Source organism: Sceloporus occidentalis, unplaced genomic scaffold (genome assembly GCF_023333645.1).
Source record: "Sceloporus occidentalis isolate IW3139 unplaced genomic scaffold, rSceOcc1.0.p SCAF_249, whole genome shotgun sequence".
In the NCBI taxonomy this organism is placed as follows: domain Eukaryota; kingdom Metazoa; phylum Chordata; class Lepidosauria; order Squamata; family Phrynosomatidae; genus Sceloporus; species Sceloporus occidentalis.
This window is the reverse complement of record NW_028317229.1, coordinates 379,490-405,802: the sequence shown is the minus strand read 5'-3', so window position 1 is coordinate 405,802 and position 26,313 is coordinate 379,490. Positions and strand designations below refer to the sequence as shown.

Genomic DNA, 26,313 nt, shown 5'->3' with positions numbered 1-26,313 from the left:
TTCAAAAGAATAATAATATCAATTTAGCAAAAAGGTTCTCAGTGTTCTTGTAAGAGATCAGCCAATCGGAAGGCATGTTGTGCATGTTTCTAATATTTATTAATATTTTTGTTATTCCAGATGGCATAGGTGGACCTGCCTTTTATATAGATCTTAAAGGGAAACTAGTATTGTACGCTTTCAAAATTTTGCGCTATTTTTTTTTTTTTTTTAAACAGTTGTAGTTTTTGCCCCATAATATAAAGTTTCCAGGCAGCTGCGTATCAGCCATTTGTATGATTCTCGATCTGTTATCTGACCCCCGATCTACTAAACCCCCTGACTCCTTATCTACTGCCTGTGGGGAACAATAGAATGGCTCGGTCTTAATCACCCAGTCGGATTTAGTGACAAATGGAAGTCTATGGAGGAATGGACTTCATAACATCGCCATAAAGCATCAGCTCAGTGTGGTGTTTGAGCGTGGAAAGTCACCCAAAATATCACATGACTGACAGCAACGGCGGCTCCAGGTCTGCAGATAAAGGGAGTTTGTTGTGACAAAATGAGAAAAAAGAAGGTTTTTTCACCGACCGACATTAATCTATACAATGGTTGAATTTCTTTTTTTTAATCACAATCAGTGTTCTGGCTGTTTCTGTTTTTCCTTACGTGGGAAGACGATTTCTCGAGTGGCATTTATCACAAACTCCCAAGCATTGAACAGAAAACAAGTGTTGATTGTATGGATCCAAACAGAGCCGGCCTTAGGTGTTCTGGCGCCCTGTGCGGACTACTCCTCTGGCACCCCCCCATCCCAAAAAAAGAAAGGAATAAAAACTTGTAACAAAACCCCATTCACTATATACTACGCCAAACATTGATGTGGTGTAGGCCTACCACTTCATTGTCTGGCTTAGTAGTAGGGATGCACCGAAACGAATTCTGGACTGAAACCGAAAGTGCAGCATTTACCTGGCCAAAACCGAATATGACCCCCCCACCCCATAAAAAAATCTAACACTTTTATTTAAAGTAAGTAACACACCAAAATAGGACAAAACAATTAAATAATATTATATATATATATATGATTAACAGCAATCACATTCCTATCATGCCCAGGCATACCCAGATTCCAGGATTTACTCGCAGACTTGGCATGATAGGAGTATAATTGCCCTATCTACCCCTTCTCACTCTCTTCTGCCCTATCTACCCCTTCTCACTCCCTTCTCCCTATCTACCCCCTTTCCCCTGTCTCACTCCCTTCTCCCTATCTACCCCCTCCTAACTATCTACCCTTTCCCTCTTTGAAGTTCACTTACCTTTCAGGAGTCCTGCGGTGGGGGTGCAAGGCCTCTGCCTCCCAGCTCTGTATGGAACAGTATAGAGTGATGGGAGTTATGATGTACTTTTAGAGCATAATTAGATCATGAAAAAGACATTGGAAATGGTACAGCATAACACCCATCACTCTCACACACTTACCAATCCACACATATACCAATCCACACGCATACCAATCCACACACATATATACCAATCCACACCTATATACCAATCCACACACATACCAATCCACACATATATACCAATCCACACATATATACCAATCCACACACATATATACCAATCCACACTTACCAATCCACACATATACACCAATCCACACATATATACCAATCCACACCTATACACCAATCCACACTTACCAATCCACACATATACACCAATCCACACATATATACCAATCCACACGTATATACCAATCCACACATATATACCAATCCACACACATATATACCAATCCACACATATATACCAATCCACACGTATATACCAATCCACACGTATATACCAATCCACACGTATATACCAATCCACTCTCACTGAATGCTTTCCTACCTTTCCTCTTTTCTCCTTACAGCTCCTTTTCCTCCTCTTCGTTCTTCTTCTTCAGTTCTTCTGTCTTCTTCCGGGTCAGAGGGCACGGACAGCGGTGGGCGCGGCTTCAGTGTTGTGCGCCGGGATCTGACAACAAACCCCGGCGCACAGCAGCTCACAAGGGAGCGGTATCGGAGGGAGATCCTTGAACCGGATTAAAATCACTCAAGGGAGCCGGAGGTCTGTTAAAGACCTCCGATACTGCTCCCTTGCGAGCCTGCTCCTCCAGCGGCGGACATTACTGTCCGTCTCTGGAGGGGTGCCGGGTGCCCCCCTGATGAGCGGCACCCGGTGCGGACCGCCCCCCCCCCGCTAGGTACGCTGCTGGCGGGAGCGGAACGCCACGGTGGCGGTGTGCGGTCGCACACCCCAAAGGCCGGCCCTGGATCCAAAATCCCTTCATTATAATATTGTTTTCGTAAAACAGACAAACAGCTTCAAAGAAAAACACAACCCCCCCCCCCCCGATTCATTGCTCTGCTCTGCTTAAAATAGGGGGCAATTTAAATATTTGTACATGAATTATAAATAATGTGTCTCAATATCATCCTATGGAGCATCTTATTCCAGGTAATCTTTAACCCCTTGATGACAATTGCCAGTCCGGGCACGTCACGGAAATTCAAGTCGATAACGACAAATGACGTGCCAGGACCGGCACGTCATTAAACGGGTGCAGAAAGCGATCTATTTTCGCTTTCTGCACCGAAACGGCGTTGCTGTAATGCCTCGACCTCGAGGCATTCAGCAACGCCATTATCGGCACAAAGGGGCCATCTCTGGCCCCTCCCCGGGGCGTCAACATCCGCCATACTTTGTATGGCGGAGGACGCCCGTTTTAAAAGCGTTTAGGAGGCGATCAACTTAAATGGTGTCGCTTGAATGCCTCGATCAGGAGGCATCCAGCGACACCAAACACTTACCTGGGGATGGACTGTGACCGCTCCGGAGAGCGGTCACAGCCGCAGCTGCCGGTGATCTTCGCCATCAGCAAGATGGCGGCGGTCCGGGAAAATTCAATTAAGAAAAACAATAAAGTCTAAAAAGTTTGCTAGACGGTCGTCTCCTGACCCTCTAGAGAACTCTGGCTCCACTTGCAGGTTGATTACAGGTACTGCATTCAACCATGCAAGTCAATGGAGCTCAGCTTTCTAATCACAGTGTGATTAGAAAAAATAAATTAAAAATAAAATAAAATTAATAATAATTAGAAAAAAAATAGTAAAAAACCAGTAAAATGTAAAAATAATTTCCCACTGATGTCACTATCAGGGGAACCTTCAAGTTGAAAAAAAATGTTAAAAAAATAAAAAAAAAAGGCAAAAAAAAATATATATATATAAAAAATATATTTTTGTGAGCAAGTCCTAAAATTAGCATATTAGCTTAAAACAATATTTTAAATACTGGCATATTAAATGCCCATGGGGTGTCTACTTTTAAAAATGTATGATTTGATGGGGTAAATTGAATTGACTGGGTTCAACAAGGTCCCAATTAACACGGGGGGAAGGATGGCCACACATCTAATTTCCAATTAGAAAAATGCACACGTACCAAATGTGGCCTTTTAGTTCCCCCCAAAAATGATAAACCCATGCATGTGGGGTATCGCTGTATTCAGGAGATGTTGCTGAACACATATTGGGGTCTCGTGTGACAGTGGCATATACCAGGAGCTGTAAATTCATACATAAAGTAGGTGTGTGTGGGAAAAATACACACACAAAAATACTACTGCAAACTTTGAAAAAATGCTCGTGGTAAAATGTGTGCATGCAAAGAGTTAAAATACTAGCATTTAAAATACCCTGGGGTGTCTAGTTTTCAAAAATATATAGCTTTATTGGGTACACTGAAATGGCCCGGCTCAAAGATGTACCAAATAGGGCATGGGCAGTTGATCCCCAAATGCCAAAGTTCAACATTGAAAAATGTGCATGCCCCAAATGTGGCCCTTTTGCCCCCAAACAGCCAGGCAAAATCATTCATGTGAGGTATCGCTGTACTCAGGAGATGTTGCTAAACACATATTGGGGTGTTTTTTGATAGTGACATATACCAGAACCTGTTTATTCATACCTAAAGTAAAATGTGTGTGAAAAAACAAATGCAAAAAAATTACTACCATAAAGTTTGACAAAGGCTGATGGTAGAATAAGTGCTTGGAAAGGGTTAAAATACCAGCATTTGTAATACCCTGGGCTGTCTAGTTTTCAAAATATATGATTTGATGGGGTAAATTGCATTGGCCGGCTTCAAAGATACCCGAAATGGCACATGGGGGGAAGAATTACCAGATTTGGAAAAAATGGCTTTGAAATAGCAAAACGCTACCTGTACTTATTGCTCCATAACGTGCAGAAAAAACCCCAAAAAACATAAAAACATTGGGTATTTCTAAACTCAGGACAAATATTAGAATCTATTTAGCAGGTTTTTTTATTACCTTTTATAGATGAGAAAAAGATTTTTCAACTAAAAGTTAGAAACAGTCATTTTTTTCTAAATTTTTCACCATATTTTATACTTTTTTTAATAGTAAATCATATGATACAATCAAAACAATGTCATCTAAAGAAAGCCCTTCTTGTCCTGAAAAAAACAATATCTAATGTGTGTGGGTTCAGTAAACGGGAAAGAAGAAAATTACAGCTAAACACAAGCAGCGCAGAAATGTTAAAACGGCCATTGTCACGAAGGGTACAAAAAGTAAAATCAGCCTTTGTCACGAAGGGGTTAAATAACACATTTTTTTTATTACCTGCAAAAAAATGATATTTTTTCATTAGATCCTAAAACACATTTTCTAACCAATGGAAGAACTTAATAAATTCAATAAAAAAAAACAAAACATAAAATACTATCTCGGAGTTGGTAGATCTCTCTGCTACACCTGTTTCGAAGGACATAGATAAATTCAGGCTGAGAATATATAAAGCACATTTAAATGAAAGCTGTGTAATGCATGCATTCATGATAATATAATTGTGAAGAACCTATGTCTGATCTTCACTGTTATTATTATTATTATATTTATTTGTACCCTGTTTGAATGTGGATTCAGCTCCAGCCTTCAAAGAGACGATCCTATAATCTGGCTGGGGCTCTTAATCAGCCAGCACAGCCCTGTCTGCCCAGACGGCACCCGCACTACAGGGGGGATAACACAGGTGGGGGAACCCATTGTATTCTGTAATCCCCTCACCTGATACATCCCCTGTATACTGATGGGATTTGTGATGGGATGTGGCTGATAGGATTGGGGGTTGGGTTCGGTGCACAGTGAATGGAGATTGTATATAAGTCCTGTGTGTTTGTAATAAAGAGAGTTCTGTTTTTAACCTCAAAGCATGAAGTTCTGTCTCATGATTGAGGGAAGTGCTGGTCTGTGACTGCTTTCTTCGGACAGCCGCAGCGCGTCCGCTTACTGGGAGAGGGAAGGAGCTGACGGGCGGATGTGTCCAGTCTGGGGCACAGGACGATCCGTCACAATAATATATTCCCTTCCAACCTCTCCTGGAATTTACAACGCAGGTAGTCATGTCTGGGAAGTGCGACCGTCAACCGCGGTCAATCTGAATGTCGCTGCGATAAGATTGTACTGAGTAAAGTGTTACAAACAGTAATAATAACTAAAATGATGTCTCCTTCCTATTCTCCTACCCCCCCCTGGGATCATATATAAGACTCCCAGTTGGTGCTTTTAGTCCCAGTATGTTATGGTTGATATCCCTGCTTGAATGCAGGTGGATCAATTAAATGTATCTTTAAATAATAGCAAGTCAAGATTTCCATAAGGGCCGGTATTAGAGACTTTTAGACAGTTACTAAGTAGAATCTCCACGATGGGCTATTAAAGGATTAATAGTCTGCAAAAAACCCAAACCCATACTTTTTAGAGTTAAATGAACAGGCGAGGTCTCCCTGCCCTCTCTGGCACCGAACCCAGGAATAGAGGATTCTAGAGAGCGATTCACTAATCCTGCCAAGACCCCAAGCTGGTGCGGGAAGCTTATCGCTCGCGTCCTGTTCCTGCAGCCTGAGCATATGTGTTCAAAATAACAAAAAATGTCAGAATCTAAAAAAAAAAATGCTACTTACGGCCCACAAAATCCAAACTACGTAGATTTTATCTATTTTTTTTCGCTGAAATTCACATCCTACTATGTTCTTAACTCTTAAAGGGACAGTAACATCCAATGTATCAATAAATACTGCCTTTTTATACGCATTCAGCGCTATTTCCCCCCTACTGCCCCCAATCTCTGCCGGAAAGCGCTCCCACTGAAATCAAAGGGAGCACTTTCTGCTCGTGCACACGGACCCCCACCAACCCAGATCCCTCGCCGAGCAAACCACCTGGGCACAGGCAGCATTCACAGCCATGTACATATTCTTAAGAATCCCTCCATGCATATGGTGGCCCCCCCCCAAGAATATTTAAAGGGACCACCTAGCTATGATATGCATTAAAGTGCACATGGTGATTTATGTATCACCCACTTCCATGGATCTAATGATTGCTACATCGTATTCTTTCCATGCCGGAATATGAAAAGAGTGCCGGGCGTCACATCAGGGCTCGCTCAATCCTATTTACACTTTGACCCGCGTACAACGAGCTGCCAGTAATTCACAGAGCTGCGTATTTAGTGCACAGATCATCAGATCCCATCACAATGCGCTTTGAATGCGGTTCATGTCATTTCAAGGGAAAAGAGAAAAAAAAATGCATTATTCATACATTATAACTTAAAGCACTAACTGACTCAGTGATAGACAGAGGACCTTAAACGCCCCTGCAAAGGCTTTTTTTTCTTTCTTTTCTTTGGCTGTGATTTCCATTTAATCGTTTGGGTGCTGGAGAGACGAGCAGCGCATTACCCGGCACCGGAACGTGTTGGCCCATTTATGGATAATAAGAATAATACAAAGAATATATTAAAAGATATATAATGTACAAGGGTCGCCTGGCCAGCTTCTTCATTAACGAGATTCATCAGTAATTTTGTATTAAAAAAAATATATATATATTATTTATTGTTTTATATAGAGCCATCAAACTCCATAGCACTGTATATATAATTATATATATATATATATATATATATATATATATATATATATATATATATAATCTCAAGTGATAATCACTAGATACTTATTCCATCTGTTATTTGAGATTGACACCACTGGACTAATATGGCTACAACCTCTACTATATATATATATATATATATATATATATATATATATATATATATACATACACACATACACACATATATACATATATAATTCTGGCATTTGAAAAGTGGGCAACCAATGGAATCAATGCCCCAATTGTCCTGAACATTTCATTGGTTCATATGATGCTAAGGCCACTTTTAAAAAAACTTTGTTCCAAAATCTCTGTCTCAGAAACCTCACTACCTGTTATTTATCAACACAAGTATTTTAACCCCCTACAGGAATTTAAAGGGTTAAAATATATGCATAGAAAAAAATCCCTAGTGGGCTTCGATGTTGAAGACATTGCAAACCTGGGCAATGCTTTGGATCCCAGTATCGGTTGAATTACATTTTTATAAGAAAACATACAGGAAAGACGAGCCTGAGGGCCGACAGGGACACAAGACGGCCCAAATGGTTCTTTTCTGCCATCAAATTCTATATTTCTATGAAAGATTGTATTCAGTCGTCAAGAAAGTAATAAACGTAGAAATGTTTCAATTTTTTCATTTGTATCTGTCTTCATATCTGGAAACATTTCTTAGGGGTCTTTAACCACAGAGAAGCTGCCTCTTAAATTCTAAGGACTGCGTCTCCCATCATGCCTACAGACTGGGGCATTGAACGCGTTCCTCGGGGGTGAAGAAATCAAATCCAGTTCCGCATAACAAATCATTAATTTATATTCATTTAAAGCTTCCAAACAGCATTGACTTTCAGTTGCTTTGTGGATGGATGGTATTAACCCTTTCTTTGACAGGTGAGCAATGAATTCCAGTTAAGAGAGGCAGCTCTCCTTTCTTCTGCATTCCAAAGCCGTAGCCGTATAGCTAATCAATTATGCATTAAGATATCATTCTCTGATAGTGTTTAATGATACAGATCACGCTCTAACTTATGATATCCGATGCAGCGATCCAGAAGTAGTGATCACCAAGATCTTTGAAGGGAAATGATGTTACTATCCCTGGGAATGCTCAGGGTTTCACCCCGATTCTGCTGTTTTTTGCCCCATTCTCAGTGTCTCAAGGTGAAGAGGCAGATTCTCCGGGTCACACAGTCTGACTCGTTCCTATCCCCCCCCCCCCCGCTGCTGTGATCATATATAAGACTCTCAGTTGGTGCTTTTGCTACCAGTATGTTATGGGGGATATCCCTGCTTGAATACAGGTGAATCAATTAAGCGCATCTTTAAATAAATGACAAGTCAAGGTTTCCATGAGGACTCATATTAGAGACATTGGGCGACTCACTACATAGAATCTTCACAATGGGCTATTAAAGGGATAGTATTTAAAGAGTCTCGGGGTCAGCTGACTTAGAAAGTTCCCAGGTATATATACGGCGGATCAAGTCCTTGGGATTCAACATCTATAAAGTGGTCATCAGACGAGTGGTATTCCAGGGTCCCAAGTTAGCGTTGGGTACCTTGCTGGCCTCGCTCACATTCAAGATCTTTGTCGTTCCCACGGAAAAGGGTTTTTTATGACATGACAGCAGGTGGATAAAGAGTCCGGTTTAATTGGGTACAAAGGTCACGCAACACAACCTCCTCCTCCTCTCTGCCACCGAGAGAAGCGCTCTCGGGTTACCAATGTATCCTGAAATGGATCATCCGCGCAATCAAACTATGAGATTCTAACTGACTGAACGTACGAAAACAAAAGAGGTGATGACTAACTGACCGAAAAGTCCCAAGTTCTTCATTTCTGGTCATTGATTTAAGTATGAAATAGATCATCGACGTGCCCCCGAAAGCCTGAAGAGCTTAATCTTCAAATGAACAGGAAGCATAAAATAATTTGTTAATCCATGAAACCTTCACTGAAGGTGAAATCTCACAGATTAACGTCATCGGGCCGCGATCGCTACAGCTTAACCTACAAACACAGACCAAAAAAAAAGGTGCTTTTTCCCATAAAATTATACATTAAGAACCTTGAGACCAAATGTTATTAATTAACACTCCAAATGTCTCAATAAGTATCCAATTGGAAACATTTTGTTTATAAATGCAAAAGTGATCTGTTACATTGTAGCAAAGTACTTCACAATATTATTGTATTTCTATTTGGTTACATAGTCAAAACCAACGCATGTAATGATGGCATTGCCTCTAATTTTTAATGAAAGGGCGTAGAAAAGGATAACGTTAACTCGCTAAGAATAGAATAACGAGGAAATGGATCAGCCCAACTCTCCTTAAAGGACTCTTCTTAATTAAGAGAAGGAAACCTTCGCCGCTCACGGTGGGGAGGGGTGTTCTGTAATCCCCTCCCAAATCTCATGTATAACTTCCTAAAACATTAGTGACTACAGCAGAGTTTGTCCAAGGAGTCTTGGAAGGAGCGCAGAGCCGGGGTTATGCTCCATATAGAGATCCTTAAAACACACGATGTCTTAATGGCATTAGAGACAGAGAGGTGATATTGGGGCTTAACAAATCTCATCACTCACCCACCTTCATTAGAAAGACCTGCACTTCTGTCTGGTCCTCATCCTCATCTCCCTTGGTAGATTAATGGAGAAGGAGAAAGTTGAAATCTTGGAATCTTAGAGCAGAGAGAGAGAGAGAGACATAAATGCCTCTGTTTTCTGCTCTCATTCATAAGACACACAGGCTTCTTCCAATGATACAGATTCCAAACCCACCCCAGCATGCTACTCCCTCCCCATCTGCTGAGAGATGCTGCTTGCTGTCAGGCTTTTCAGCTGAGCTCTGGGAATAGGAGAAAGAAAAAAAAAAAGAAGCTTTTTCTAGCAAGGAACAAAAGAGCCCTCCTTTAAATTCTATAATGACTGTCTTATCCAGGCACAAGGATTTCCTTTTCTTTTCCATTTGTGGGTGTAATTAGCTTGCTGTATGATTCATGAATATCAGGTGATACATTGTATCAAGTGGGTAAATACATTGTAGCAAAACCATCACAAGCTTTAATAAACATCATCAGCTTTAGAAATGTTTAACCCTTATTGGGGAAAACAGTGTAAAAATGGTTAACTGGAGGATCAGGTTGACCCTTTAACCCCAGTCCGGTGCACAATAGGTAAACCACAGAAAAAATATGGTCATTTGGTTAGTATTGTATTCCTGTTTTAAATATACATTAATTTCTAATATTTACAGGACTTTAGGATCTGTGCCAGCCTAGGTGGGATATTTTTGGAGGCTTTATCAGTAAAGGATAATAATAATAATACTTCTGGGGACAAATTGATACAAATGATCATAATAAGACCAGTCACATGTCATGGGCCCTTTAAAATGGGTAAAAAGTTGGGTATGACCACAATATGAGCGGCCTTGTGTAAGAAAGACCTTCTGATAATGACCAGGACAAGCAAAAAAAAAATTGGAAATGTGTACTAATCTGTGATTTCAGCCTCAGCAGTGGATGGCTGAGGATAATGAGAGTTCCAATTCACAGATGCTGGAGACCTGAAAGTCACCTATCAGTGTATGAAAATTATATTAAATTGATTGGGTTTGCGGTTGATTTTTTTTCTCTCTAAATTTATCTTATTTTCTATATTTTAAAAAGATATTAAATGCCTTTAGAGAAAAAGCGCATTTATAATAAAGGGTATATTTTTGCCTGGCTTTTATTTAAATGCAAATGTTCTGCACCCTTTAACGGGATACAATGAAGGATCATATGAATGCGAGTCACAGGGGACCCTTGGACCATCTGGTGGATGGGTGGGGGTTCCACTTTGATCTTTTGTGGCTGTGGATCTGGTGAAAGGGATTCTGGGAGTTGTCAGGGCAATTAGCAACTTCTAGAAATATATGGCAAAATATGAAAATACATTGCATTATTACAAGCAAAGGAAGGAAGATAATAGAATTTTGCAGAAATCACTTAAAAGGTACTTTTATTATCATTATTTTCATTATATTTATTATTATTTTTTTTATTATTTGTTAATCAAAAACAATTTTAAAAAAATGGGTATATAGATATATATATATATATATATATATATATATATATATATATATATATATATATATATGTATATATATATATATATATATATATATAGCCCTCCAAGACTTATGGTGGAAATGAGAATATCTGATTTTTTTTTTCTTTTATATGTTTATTTTTCGGTTTATTGGCTATTACGCCTTAGCAAATCAATTATTTCATTATTTATTCTGTGTTTAGTTTACATTAAAACTTTACATTATTTACATTAAAACAACGCGGGAACTTTTAAGATGCTTTTTCTGCTGCGATGGCAACAACCTATCAGTGCTTGTTTTTTGTGTGTGTCACATGACAATCAAGAAATCCCTAGAAAATAACAAATGAGGCAAAATAGCATAAGCAATAAAACTAATGGAAGGGAAAAGTTATACGCCCTCAATATTCCATCGTACACCATGGTGAAGCATTACATCACCTTATTAAATAGCAGTTTATAGGCAGTTTAATGTTGGCGTCTGGATGTTAATTAATGGCAGCTAATTAGGGAAAGTTAATTAAAAGATCAATGAGCAACATGTCCACAATCTAATAGAACTGGCCAAGGGGATCATTCTTTACAGCAAACATTCTCATAGCAGAATCCTCATACCCTTTCACTTTATCATATTGCATTCTGCTTATATAGCGCCAGCAGGTTCCGTAGCGCTGCTACGATAAGGAGAGAGTGAATATTTACAGTAACATAAAAACTGACAAGATACAATATGTCAATAACATTAACACATTAAGACAGACCGGGGCGGAAGGAGGAGAGGGTTCTGCTCTAGGGGGGTTCCAATCTATTAGGGGGTTGAGGGATAATGAGAGAGAAGGAGAGGGGTTGCTTGGGTGGGGGGTACCTTGATTGGAGCGAGTGTGATGTGCAGAGGTCAGTGAGTGCGAGATCTCCAAAGTGTGGAGGACAGATGGTTTCTTTCACTACATGTTTGGTAACCTCATGAAGCTATAAATTGTTGCTTATTATTTTTAATAATAATAATAATAATAATAATAATGGGTCAATTTCAACCACAGGCAGATATGTATTTAATGAGAATTATTTTTTTTATTTCCAAACTTCTGTTGGTTCTATACACATTATCGGGGCTTTTAAGGCTGTAGAACCCTGCGATCCCCTCATACCCAGCAAACATTCTGACCTCCTAGAAAAGAGGGGAATCAGGGGGGGAGAGAGGGGCATCAGGGGAGGAGAGAGAGGGCATCGCAGGGAGGAAAGAGGGGCATCAGCAGAAGAAAGAGGGGCAGCAGGAATTTGGCTCAAAGAGGGACTGCCCAAACTAAACAGGGACATTTGGGAGTAATACTGTTTGGAAATTCTCATACAGCTCTACATATCTATGAATACATGGCGTGGTTCCTTCTTATAGCCGACTATTAAATATATCCCTAATCTCATTTCTGCGCATGCCAGCGTGTACATGTCTTATCGTATGCGCGTTTCCCCGGCTCCCTGCAGTCATTATCATAATTTGTGTCTGTTAATCAGTTGATGTTTTATGTTAATCGGGTCCTGTGATGTATAGTTTGAGAACGCTGAGGCTGGAAGGTGAGGGGGGGGATGCTGATTTTGCCCAAGGCCCTGCAATATCTCACTATAATCAGATATCAAAGACGAGAAGAACGTGAAAAATAGACATTCAAGTAAAAACTGCCTTTATAGGAAAAACATTAATTTGCTGACATTAATGAAAAATCACGTCATTTTAATTTATTTTTTCTTCACAGCCATTATTTTTCACTTGAAGTAATTACTGTCCAACAAACCTCCCAGCCATCCTACCAAGTGTCCCTGTTTAGTTTTTCCAGTGACTCTCTCCCCCCCTGATGCCCCTCTCTCCTCCCCCGATGCCCCTCTCTCCTCCCCTGATGCCCCTCTCTCCTCCCCCGATGCCCACTTTTCTAGGAGGTCAGAATGTTTGCTGGGTATGAGGGTCTCGCAGGGTTCTTCAGCCCTAAAAGCCCCGATAATGTGTATAGAAACAGCAGGAATTGCTTTATTAACTCAGTTTGGAAATAAAATTATTATACTTATACAATAAGTATCTTAACGCGACCCCCCCCATCTAATCATTTACAGAGGAGATGGCGCATGTTGTGGAATTTAACCTCTTTTTCCAATCATTAGATTAGTCAGGTGTATAACAGGGTAAATATTTGATAAAAATAATGTGTATTTTATTGCAAAACCGTAAATTATGAAGGTTACAGAGGTTTCATTACTTAATACCGTATTGTGAGAGGCGGGGTATGGGAGCGGCCAACTGGCCACATCCACCAATCACCGGGAAGCTTGGTTTTCGGGAAGTGAACCCAAAATGCCTTCAAATTAGATTTTGAATTTCTGAAAAAGTTATATTTTATTAATATTAGAAATGAAGAATATTGATTTAATTTATTTATAAGCGATCGCGGTGTTCACAGTATGTTGCGTTCGTTTTGTGGGCGTCGATTCCTGTTGGTGGATTAGAGTTTAAAAAAAAATCTAAATTAAATTCAGCTCCTCCGCCAGGGACTTCGTCCAAATCATTCTGCCAAGACGATTACATCAAACTTATGTAAGACGTTCAAAAGAATCGCAGACCTGATGGAGCTGATTCTTTGTATCAGTCTATAGAAACATAGTATCTGCGGGCCGATCGGCCCCATTCGGCCCCCGTCTAGTCGCCCGTTTCTCCTGCTGTAAAGACTCAAACCTTAATCAGTCGTTGGTCTCGTCTTAGATTCAGGAGCCGTGTGTCTTGTCTTAGATTTAGCCCTGTATAATGTATAGTTTGATCAGTGAGCCGGCCCTGTATAATGTATAGTTAAATCAGTGAGCCGGCCCTGTATAATGTATAGTTAAATCAGTGAGCCGGCCCTGTATAATGTATAGTTCATTCAGTGAGCCGGCCCTGTATAATGTATAGTTCATTCAGTGAGATGCTCGCTGATTTACCTATACATGTTGCTGGCCCGGCTCAGCCCTTACTGTTGCTGACCTTTCTTAATGGAAAATGAGGCCTTTGAGTTAAAATGTTTAATCTCGGCTTAATTTGCGGCTCCGGGAGTAATCAGATCACGCTGCTTCGCTCGATGGCCTCCCTGCAGCTCTCAACGCCGGAAGACAAATGAATTCTGCAATCGCAGGAGCACAAAAAGATGCGGAGAATCGGGAATGAAGACCGGCAGAGACCCCGGCAGGTATTACCGGCAGCATGAAGAGTCATTTCCAGGACCCGGCAACGCCTGTTACTAAAGAGAGAGTCTGTATCCGAGAGCCGCGTTAAAAGATAAAGCCTCAAAGCGAAGCCCGAGGATCCCGGATCCACATGGGGGGGGAGTGGAAGCCCTGAAGACGGAGCATTAATATATTATAAACAAAAACTATAAACTGTAAACCCCCCGCCTTCCAAATATATCAATAAATACAAGGATTTTGGCTGCAGCCTTAAACCTGACTGATAAATAAGCCATGGGGGGGCTCTGTAGATCGCCACCTGCTGATCACAAGAGGGACTGCAAAACCTTTCATTTCACTTTTTTAAAGTCACATGAGATTTTTTCCTTCAGCATAACCTCCCCGAGCGCTGTATACAGTAATATAACCCCAGCGCTGTATACAGTAATATAACACCCCAGCACTGTATACAGTAATATAACCCCAGCGCTGTATACAGTAATATAACCCCCAGCGCTGTATACAGTAATATAACCCCCAGCACTGTATACAGTAATATAACCCCAGCGCTGTATACAGTAATATAACACCCCAGCACTGTATACAGTAATATAACCCCAGCGCTGTATACAGTAATATAACCCCCAGCGCTGTATACAGTAATATAACCCCCAGCGCTGTATACAGTAATATAACCCCCCAGCGCTGTATACAGTGATATAACACCCCAGCACTGTATACAGTAATATAACCCCAGCGCTGTATACAGTAATATAACCCCCAGCGCTGTATACAGTAATATAACCCCCCACGCTGTATACAGTAATATAACCCCCCACGCTGTATACAGTAATATAACCCCCAGCACTGTATACAGTAATATAACCCCCAGCGCTGTATACAGTAATATAACCCCCAGCGCTGTATACAGTAATATAACCCCCCCCAGTGCTGTATACAGTAACGTCTGGTTTTATCTAATTTTGTTCCAATAAACTCTCTTTATCTGCAGACCTGGAGCCGCCGGTGCTGTCAGTCATGTGATATTTTGGGTTACTTTCCCGGCTCAAACACCGCACTGAGCTGATGCTTTATGGCAACGCTAATGAAGTCCGCCCCTCCATAGACTTCTATTAGTCAGAGACTCCAGCTAGGTGAATAAGACTGAGCCATTCTAACTCTAACCCAGCAAACATTATATTAATGGAATTAACTGAGAAAACAGTGCAATATTTTAGACAATTTTTTAATCTGATATTAGGAATAAAACATGGTGAGAAAATCTGCTTTAATTTAAGGCTAATAAGGTTTTCAGATAATGGAACTCCACCTCTATCTATTCTGCGTTGATAGGGAAGTGGCTGTTCTTGAATTCGCATGCAGAATTATAGATATATCTCACGCTAGTTTCTTTATTGCATGCTGCAGCTCTCGGGTTCTCAGACATCGCTGATCCCACTTAATGAGATATCGGACTTTGTGTTGCAGAAACTGAGATCTGCAGTTTGAGGTTTGTTTAACCCTTTCATTGCCACACACACGCGCACAGCGGAAGGCTGATTTTTTTTTGGGCCAATCAGTGGTGAGAATTCATGGACCATGGAAAAGACCATAAGTGACTTTATTTAGGTTTTTTTTCTTTCTTCAAAATAAGCATTAACACTTAAAAAACATTACTACCCCTTGAGGTCTAAAATGACCCCAATATACTTGGTAATATACAGTATTATTATTATTATTATTACTTTTTGTAAGATTTGTAGCTAAGAAGCCAGTGATGAGTGCCTGAGATTAATGAGATTGCGCTGTCAGCCGTCGGGTCGTTGGGCGTAAAATCAGAATGACTCATTTTTTTATGTTATGCAGAAATACAGCTGATACCGGTGATGATCGCGGTGACATAAAAGCTGTGCTTGCTTCATGCAGAAGAATAAATAGTTGGCAATATGTAAATGATACATAGAAACCGGCAGATCGGCCCCCATCCGGCCCATATAGTTTCTCCTGCTGTAAAGACTCAAACCTTAATCAGTCGTTGGTCTCGTCTTAGATTCAGGAGCCGTATGTCTATCCCATGCATGTTTAATACCCTCACTGTATTACCCTCTACCACTTCTGCTGGGAGGCTGTTCTACTGATCTACCACAAACCATTCATGCATATGTGTATGTGTGTGTGAATGTGTGTATGTGTGTGTGTATGTGTGTGCGTGTTTATGTGTGTGTGTATATGTATGTGTGTGTGTATGTGTGTGTGTGTATGTGTGTGTGTATATGTATCTGTGTGTGTGTGTATGTGTGTGTGTATGTGTATGTGTGTATATGTGTATGTATGTGTGTGTGTGTGTATATGTATCTGTGTGTGTGTGTATGTGTGTGTGTATGTGTGTGTGTATGTGTGTGTATATGTGTATGTATGTGTGTGTGTGTGTTTATGTATGTGTGTATATGTATCTGTGTGTGTGTGTATATGTATGTGTGTGTGTGTTTGTGTGTGTGTATGTATCTGTGTGTGTATGTGTGTGTGTGTGTGTATGTGTGTATATGTGTATGTATGTGTGTGTGTATATGTATCTGTGTGTGTGTATGTGTGTGTGTGTGTGTATGTGTGTATGTGTGTATGTATGTGTGTGTGTATGTATCTGTGTGTGTGTATGTGTGTATGTGTGTATATGTGTATGTATGTGTGTGTGTATATGTATCTGTGTGTGTGTGTGTATGTGTGTATGTGTGTATGTATGTGTGTGTGTATGTATCTGTGTGTGTGTATGTGTGTATGTGTGTATATGTGTATGTATGTGTGTGTGTATATATGTATCTGTGTGTGTGTGTATGTGTATGTGTGTGTGTGTTTATGTGTGTGTGTATATGTATCTGTGTGTGTGTGTATGTGTGTGTGTATGTGTGTGTATGTGTGTGTGTGTGTATGTGTGTATATGTGTATGTATGTGTGTGTGTGTTTATGTATGTTTATGTGTGTGTATGTATCTGTGTGTGTGTGTTTATGTGTGTGTGTGTGTGTATGTATCTGTGTGTGTGTGTATGTGTGTGTGTGTGTGTGTATGTGTGTATATGTGTATGTATGTGTGTGTGTGTTTATGTATGTGTGTATATGTATGTGTGTGTGTGTTTATGTATGTGTGTGTCTGCTGGAGTGTGAAGCTTCCACCTATAGTTTTTTAATGTTCGAGTGTTAATGTTAGTGGGTGTGATCAGCAATTTATTTATCTTATACATTGCCCTGGGCTCCCACCTTCACAGCTGCCATCCTTGCTGAGTTCACTATAAATGGGCTGGGTGGGGAGGTCAGGGGTCTCCTTTGTAGCTGGCCGGTTGGCCCCCGATTCCCCACCAGGGCAATCTTCCTCAGTTTGTTGGCAAAGGGGGTGCTGCTCCCCAAGACCCACCCTCGACCTAGTGACCCCACTGACTATGATGTCAAAATGTAAACCATGTTCTGGTTTAAGGGCCATTTTATGGGGGGGGGGGGTGTCTTCTGCAATAATAGACCCTGATCCAAGTATTTGTTGAATGAGCAGAAAGCAGGCGGGTGATATAAACATCCCCGGGTATACCCGCAGTGATTATCTACATAAAGAGTCAAAAAGTTTTATTAAAGATTATTACACATTATCGGAACAATTACACCGATATTAACAAATGACATAAAAACAAATTCATTTTATTCCATAAATGACTTTATATTATCTTCAAAAATAGAATATGCAAATATTGTTCTATCTGTGCATGAACTTCACATTTACAAAAATATCTTCACATTTCTTTCCTGATATGACGCACATTCCAGCTTCATTCTCTGTGACTGTTTTTTGAACCATCACATTTTTTTGTGAATGTATTTTCAGGTATAAAAAGCAATATTTAATGTTTTATTAATGATACGTAAGATGATGGGATTCATCAGAGACCGTATACAGCTTATATACCTCTAAATATTGGCTTGGCATAATAAGTAAAGAAGGGGGGAAGGGCTCATGGTAGCTCCACCCACACCTGCCTATACAAAACCCACTTACATACGTTGGTACCCTCTGGATTAGTCTTGGCGGCTCTGGATACGTCTAGGAACCTTTGATATTAGGATGGGGGGGGTGTCAGGATCCATTCTCTGCTGCCTGAACCATGGCTGAATTGTACTTCAGGTTAATACATCTGCTACCACTAGTGGCCACCCTCCACCCTCTGGAGTGATCTGAACCTGATTATCAGGTACAGCTGCGCCTTATGAATTGAGTAAAGCCCTGCCTTTAAAAGACCTGCCCTGCCCTTCAGTTAGGGCCTTGGCATTGATGTTAAAGGACTGCCTTTGCTCTGAGCCGCTACCTGTACCTGTACCTGTACCTGTACCTGTACCTGTACCTGTACCTGTGCCTGTACCTGTGCCTGTGCCTGTGCCTGTGCCTGTGCCTGTGCCTGTGCCTGTGCCTGTGCCTGTGCCTGTGCCTGTGCCTGTGCCTGTGCCTGAACCCGTGCCTGAGCCGGTACTCGTGCATGATCCAGTACCCGAGCGTAAGTCCGTACACGTGCCTGGCCCGGTAGTACTCCGTTCCCGTCCGCCTTGCCAGTGGGCCTCACCTGTACCTGTGCCTGAACCTGCCTGTGGGCTTGTGACAGGGCCAGGCTAGCTGGCTCATATGTCATATGAAGTTTAGCCGGGTCACGGAGCACTTTTGTGTCCGGTTCTGTATACTGTGACCCGGTAATATATTATATTGTGTTTATTGTGTAACCGGCCCAGAGACTGATGTGGATTCAGCCCCAGCCTTCAAAGAGACGATCCTATAATTTGGCTGGGGCTCTTAATCAGCCAACACAGCCCTGTCTGCCCAGACGGCCCCCGCACTACAGGGGGGATAACACAGGTGGGGGAACCCATTGTATTCTGTAATCCCCTCACCTGATACATCCCCTGTATACTGATGGGATTTGTGATGGGATGTGGCTGATGGGATTGGGGGTTGGGTTCGGTACACATTGCATTGAGATTGTATATAAGTTCTGTGTGTTTGTAATAAAGAGAGTTCTTCTTGGTTTACTACGAATGGTGGTCTGGATGATCCGTGGATAGCTGAGTGCTATCCGTATGAGGGACTGACTGGTGATTCCTCAGCCCTCAAACAGGGGTACCCAGCCTTGGGTACGGTGACCCTGTAACAGGGCTTACCTGCCAGTGGGCCCGCACCTGAGCCTGTACTTGTGCCTGAACCTGCCTGTGGGCTTACCTGCCAGTGGGCCCGAACCTGCACCTGCACCCGAACCTGTGCCTGCACCTGCACCCGAGCCGGTGCCTGCACCTGCACCCGAGCCGGTACCTGCCTCGGCTCCCGTCTCTCTGCCTCAACTCCCGAGCCTGCACCTGCCTCAGCTCCCGTCTCTCTGCCTCAACTCCCGAGCCGGTACCTGCCTCAGCTCCCGTCTCTCTGCCTCAGCTCCCGAGCCTGTACCTGCCTCAGCTCCTGTCTCTCGTCCTATCCAGTCCTGCTACTCTGTCTGTACCTATCTCAGTGTCACCATGCATAAAGGAGTACAGACAGAGTTCCCCGTATCCCCTGCACATGGACTCCTACCCGACCTGCTCGCCCTGGTCCTGACAGGGGGTGATATTGATTTGCCCAATCCTCTGCTTTTATATCTCCGATTATGCTAGCCCCACCCCTTTTGTGGGTGGCACCATCCTCTCTCCTTAAACTCCATGTTATAAATCCTGGACGTGCCCATTTCTGGCTCCTTGGGGGCGGAACTAACAAATTCTATGCTACCCTTCAAATCACCTGGTAGGTGACACAATTGACCATTAGGGTCCACAACGCTCTCTGCTACCTGAGACCAGCCAACGCTCTAGAAATAAAAATTTTAAGACTTGAACTATACCTTTTCTTGCAATTCTGATAGTAAGTATCTAATCACACGTTTACTTTAGACGAATAAAATACTTTGATTTTTCCGTTTTAAAAAGTGGGTCCACGGCAAAATTGTCCAAACCAGGCAAATTCCATAATTTTGTAATGTTCCAGCTTAAAACTTCACCTTAATTACAGCAAAATCCTATCATATGCTATCACGATGCTCCTATATGTCCTAACAAGAAAAACTGGCCTAACAGGGGCACTTTTCGTTTAGTGGGTGCTGTTAGAGGCGTGGCTGGGGGAGGGGATTTACTAGGAATTTTTATGTGACTTTGTGACCAATTGATAACTATTTAAGTAACTGAGTGAGACATTCAGAACTGCAACGTATTCCATTTACAGGACAAAGAAAGATGACAAAGAGGGACACAGGGACTGGGACCAACAGAAGGACACTTGGACACTTGGTTAGGTTAGGTTACGTAAATCCCAAGCTGGCGACAAATATGGCACACTGGGGGCTAAGATGGCACAGACAAGCTGTTTGGCTGTTAAATGGCACCGAGAAGCTGTTTGGAGACAAAGTTGGCACTGACAAACTGTTTGTTGGCAAACTGGCACTGTGGGACATGAAGTCAGAGGGGACCAGGGGCAATTTTTGCACCCCGTGTGATTTCTAGTTATGCCCCTGACCCCTCCTCATTTATAACTTAAAACAAAATGTTATGACTATAAGTCAAAGGAATGTCCCTTTTATCACAAAATGCACTCCCCCCCCCCCCCCAATTTCCATCAGATGACCTCCTTACTGTATGTAACTCCTGGTTCTCCAGTCATCTGCTCAGTATATCCCCACTGCATGCCTTTAATGCATTAGAATTTTGTGACAACAGAGCTAACACTTCTTCTTCTTCTCCTTCCCCGCGGCAAATGCTTCATGTGCACAGATCATAAACGTCTGTTTTATTTGTCCCTTGAAGCAGAGGACGATGAGGCTGAAACTGCGGCATGTAAGATAACAGATCCTTCTTAGTGGATCCGACGGCGTCGTACTTGTCATCGAGGAAGTCATAAGATTTGTCCTTCACAAAGCCAATCTCTTTATAGGGGAAATTTTCCTGGAAGGGAAACGTCGCTAAAGAATCTTCCGAGAAATAGTTATCTGGATCGCTTTGAGAACCAAGACCGAGGTAATAAAGTTCTTGCTCCGTGGCCGCGAAATCCGTGAAGTTTCCGTCGTGATCCGAAGGTTCCGAGAAGCCTTCAGAAGAAACGGTTGAGTTGGAGGACCGTTTGTTGGGTGGTTTTGGTTCCAATCCCGTCAGAATGATACATTGTTTGTCTTCCCTTAGATTCCCAATAACTATGGTCTTATTTCCCAGAAAGCATCCGTCCAAAGAGCTGACGCTCGCTTTCCTGTCATCCATGTGTCTGCTGTTGGGTGGAGGGTTGGTGATCACCGTTGCGTACTGGACGCTGGATTGGCACGAGCTGACCCGGTAGTCCGTTTCGTTGACGCCATCTTGGTAAACGCAGCTGCTGCCAAAATGGCTCGTGGCGCACGCCGAGTCGCAGTCGGGGTCTTCGGACGAAGAGAGGAAGCCGTTGAGGATGGACCCGCCGTCGGTGACCTCCTTTCGGAGAGCCTTGTCTATGAACAGGTTTTCAAAAGCGGCTTCGGGTTCCATGAGGAGAGAAGAAGTGGGCGGCAGGCGTTCGTGGTGTTTGATAAAAAGGTTTTCTAGAGTATCTGGCTGGACAAAACAACAGGCGTTACTCTTAGCAAGCTCTTTCGTAACAGAAATACCGGGAGAAGTACAACGAGAATGAGTATAAAACAGAGGATTTTGGGGGTTCTGGGTTCAGTTTTTTTAAAAATATCAAAATAGAGTATAATAATAATAATAATAATAATAATAATAATAATAATACGGTAATTAGAAAGAAAAAGTTGGCTCTGGTGCCCCAGGTAGCACCATGTTACATGAAAACATAGAGAAATTGGTTACGTATAGAAACTAACCTTTTGGAAGTTGACGCCTTGCGCCCAAGAACAATATTTAGGATTCGGAACATCTTTCCAGAACATTTTTTTCATTCTGAAATAAGAATTTAAAGACAAATTTGAACAATTCAAATACTTTGCAATTTAACCCATTTAATGATGTAAATAGAATTCTCCATTCTGTCTCACCTATCTAACGATGCCCACAGTTACAAAAAAACATATATATATATATATATATATATATATATATATATATATATATATACCGTATATATAGTTCAAAAGTTTGGGGTCACATTTTGTCCATTACAATAACATGAAATGGATCAGAAATCCAGCGCAGACGGGGTTAATGTTATAAATGACTATTGTAGCTGGAAACGGCTGATTTTGAATGGAATCTCTTCATAGGCGTACAGAGGCCCTTTATCACTCCCATCACTCCTGTGTTCCAATGGCCCTTTATCACTCCCATCACTCCTGTGTTCCAGTGGCCCTTCATCACTCCCATCACTCCTGTGTTCCAATGACCCTTTATCACTCCCATCACTCCTGTGTTCCAGTGGCCCTTTATCACTCCCATCACTCCTGTGTTCCAATGGCCCTTTATCACTCCCATCACTCCTGTGTTCCAATGACCCTTTATCACTCCCATCACTCCTGTGTTCCAATGACCCTTTATCACTCCCATCACTCCTGTGTTCCAGTGGCCCTTTATCACTCCCATCACTCCTGTGTTCCAATGGCCCTTTATCACTCCCATCACTTCTGTGTTCCATTGGCCCTTTATCACTCCCATCACTCCTGTGTTCCATTGGCACGTTGTGTTCGCTGATCCAAGTTTAAGTATAAAAGGATAATTGATGGTTAGAAAACCCTTTTGTAATTATGTTACAGCCAGAAATGTCCTTGTTTTCCATTAAAACAGATGAGTGACCCCAAACTTTTGAACGGTACTATATATATATATATATATTTTGCTCTTGATCTATACGCTTGTGCGTTATTCACACAGCAAGCATTGAGCACCGTTTAGGTAATAAGCTCCCTTGTTTTACAAAGTAATAAAGGCTATTCCAAAAATATTTGCTTTCCCTTTAATAGAATACGGCAAGTAGAGCATAAAAAACCCTCTATACCACAATATATTATCTGAAATGAAAATTCTAATGTTCTTTATTAAATAACGCGTGGAAGGGGTACCTTTGGTGCGAAACCATAAGCGCCCCCAGCAGCAGGAGAGACGATAAAATGATTATTGGTAAGATGACATAAACTCCTTTATCGTTCTGGGCTTCGTCGAGATCCGCTGCGGACAAGGAAATAAATATCACAATATAATCCAAATAATTAAAGAAAAGAGGAAATGTATTTTTCTGAGTGAATCTGAATTTAATTCGAAGCACGTCGTGTTTTTATCAAAATACAAAACTCATTTGACAAATGAATGCCATGAGGATCCTCGTGGATTAGAGAGAGAGAAGGGATCGCACATTCATGATCCCCGCAGGCTGTATTTATTACCACTGAATGCATAATGCATGAGAAAAAAACGGGGGGGAAAAGGGAAAAATCAGGACGGCAAGTTTACCAAATATATTTCTCTATTTTCTATAAAAAAAAATAAATAGCAGATTTTTGTCACCGAGTGGCAAAGCCAAATATTTTGCTTTAGAATCTGGTTAAAATCTGGCTGTTCCATCTAGGCTTCAGAATTTAACACTTTTAAGTAAAAACAAAAAAAAAACAACATAATTCTTGGTACCGTTTAATACCCAAACCCCTTTAATAAATAATTCTTCATTCATGGAAAATTTTCTCGGGTTCAGAATTTTGCTAGGGAACTCTTAATTGTCATGTGACACAAAAGCAGGTACTGATAGGTTGTTTCCATAGAAACTAAAAATAAAAAAACGGGTGTTTATGTGGCTAAAAGAATGACAATTTAATATGTTTTATTTCCTTATTCCCTAATACGACAGCGAATACCAGTAATATTTTAAAAGAGAAACTAATGCATTTTTTGGGGGGGCAACACAGCACCTCTAGATTGTAAGCTCCTGCGAGCCGGGCCCTCTTTTCTTAATGTATCGGGTTGTCTTAGTCGTTCAGTTCTGGTTTTGTCAGGATCTTTGAATGTAGGGACTGTAATAAGCACCGCAGGCATTATTGGTGCCGGGGGCGGGGCTTGGGAGGTAGCGCTACTGAGCATGCTCACAATTCTGCACATGCTCAGTATGCAGGACCGAGGTAGAGCTTGGCGGAATAGCAGGGTAGAGTGGCAAAATCAGGACTGTCCTGCGCAAAGCGGGACAGTTAGGAGGCATGGCCTAGAAGTGTGTAGGACCTGTAGAAAAATAACCGGACACATCCAATGGATTTACTCACCTTTGGTGAATTCCTCCGTGACCCCGGGGCTGCCGATCCCTTCTGGGGACACCGGGTACAGACGGAACTGATATTTCTCAATGGCGTAAAAACTGCCTGCAAGTCAAAGATTCAAACGTTTCACTTAATGGCAGAAACTGGGAGAAAAAAATGTTTTGGTTTCAACGGAACTCACTTCCTACTACAGTGTTTAGTGAATAAAGCTCTAAACGGTAATGGCAGAAATGTTCTCACCTTCAATATAATATCTGCTGACATTCGATGGAACCGGAATCCACCGCACACGGCCTTCATCTCGCAGGTTCCTCCATTCAATGACGAATCCCGAAAGACCGTACGCCACCGGCAGCAACTTCCACACGGCAGCCACACAACTGCTGTTTATAAAATACACGCGGAACGAGTGCACAGAACGCACTGGGGAGGAAGAATGGAAATAAGTGTCTGCTTTACCCCATAGTTTTTGCCCCATAATATAATATTTTCAGGCAGCCGCATATCAGCCGTTTGTATGATTCTCGCTCTGTTATCTGACCCCCGATCTACTAAACCCCCCGACTCCTTATCATACTGCCTGTGGGGAACAATACCGACCGACCGAAATTATACTATATATATTATATACAGCGCTGGGGGTTATATTACTGTATACAGCGCTGGGGGTTATATTACTGTATACAGCGCTGGGGGGTTATATTACTGTATACAGCGCTGGGGGTTATATTACTGTATACAGCGCTGGGGGGTTATATTACTGTATACAGCGCTGGGGGTTATATTACTGTATACAGTGCTGGGGGGTTATATTACTGTATACAGCGCTGGGGTTATATTACTGTATACAGCGCTGGGGGTTATATTACTGTATACAGCGCTGGGGGGTTATATTACTGTATACAGCGCTGGGGGGTTATATTACTGTATACAGCGCTGGGGGTTATATTACTGTATACAGCGCTGGGGGGTTATATTACTGTATACAGCGCTGGGGGTTATATTACTGTATACAGTGCTGGGGGGTTATATTACTGTATACAGCGCTGGGGTTATATTACTGTATACAGCGCTGGGGGGTTATATTACTGTATACAGCGCTGGGGGGTTATTATTGTATACAGCGCTGGGGCGGTTATTATTGTATACAGCGCTGGGGGGGTTATTATTGTATACAGCGCTGGGGGTTATATTACCGTATACGGCGCTGGGGGTTATATTACTGTATACAGCGCTGGGGGTTATATTACTGTATACAGTGCTGGGGGGTTATATTACTGTATACAGCGCTGGGGGGTTATAATACTGTATACAGCGCTGGGGGTTTATATTACTGTATACAGCTGTGGGGGTTATATTACTGTATACAGTGCTGGGGGTTTTATTACTGTATACAGCGCTGGGGGGTTATATTACTGTATACAGTGCTGGGGGTTATATTACTGTATACAGCGCTGGGGGTTATATTACTGTATACAGCGCTGGGGGGTTATATTACTGTATACAGTGCTGGGAGTTATATTACTGTATACAGCGCTGGGGGTTATATTACTGTATACAGCGCTGGGGGGTTATATTACTGTATACAGTGCTGGGGGTTATATTACTGTATACAGCGCTGGGGGTTATATTACTGTATACAGCGCTGGGGGTTATATTACTGTATACAGCGCTGGGGGGTTATTATTGTATACAGCGCTGGGGGGGTTATTATTGTATACAGCGCTGGGGGGGGTTATTATTG

At 41.8% G+C, this 26,313-nt stretch overlaps 1 protein-coding gene across 1 annotated transcript in view; it reads right to left on the bottom strand.

Annotated features, from left to right (window-relative positions):
* Positions 1-21,114: 21,114 nt before the first annotated feature.
* LOC149276045 (leptin receptor-like) overlaps positions 21,115-26,313 on the bottom strand; it is a 32,849-nt gene continuing 27,650 nt past the window's right edge. Inside the window, exons 12-16 of the mRNA XM_089503974.1 lie at positions 24,810-24,992; positions 24,576-24,671; positions 23,391-23,496; positions 22,203-22,278; positions 21,115-21,933 (exon numbers count right to left, since the gene is read on the bottom strand). Of these exons, the coding sequence (XP_089360100.1) occupies positions 21,115-21,933; positions 22,203-22,278; positions 23,391-23,496; positions 24,576-24,671; positions 24,810-24,992 (1,280 nt within the window). The remainder of the gene's footprint in view (positions 21,934-22,202; positions 22,279-23,390; positions 23,497-24,575; positions 24,672-24,809; positions 24,993-26,313) is intronic.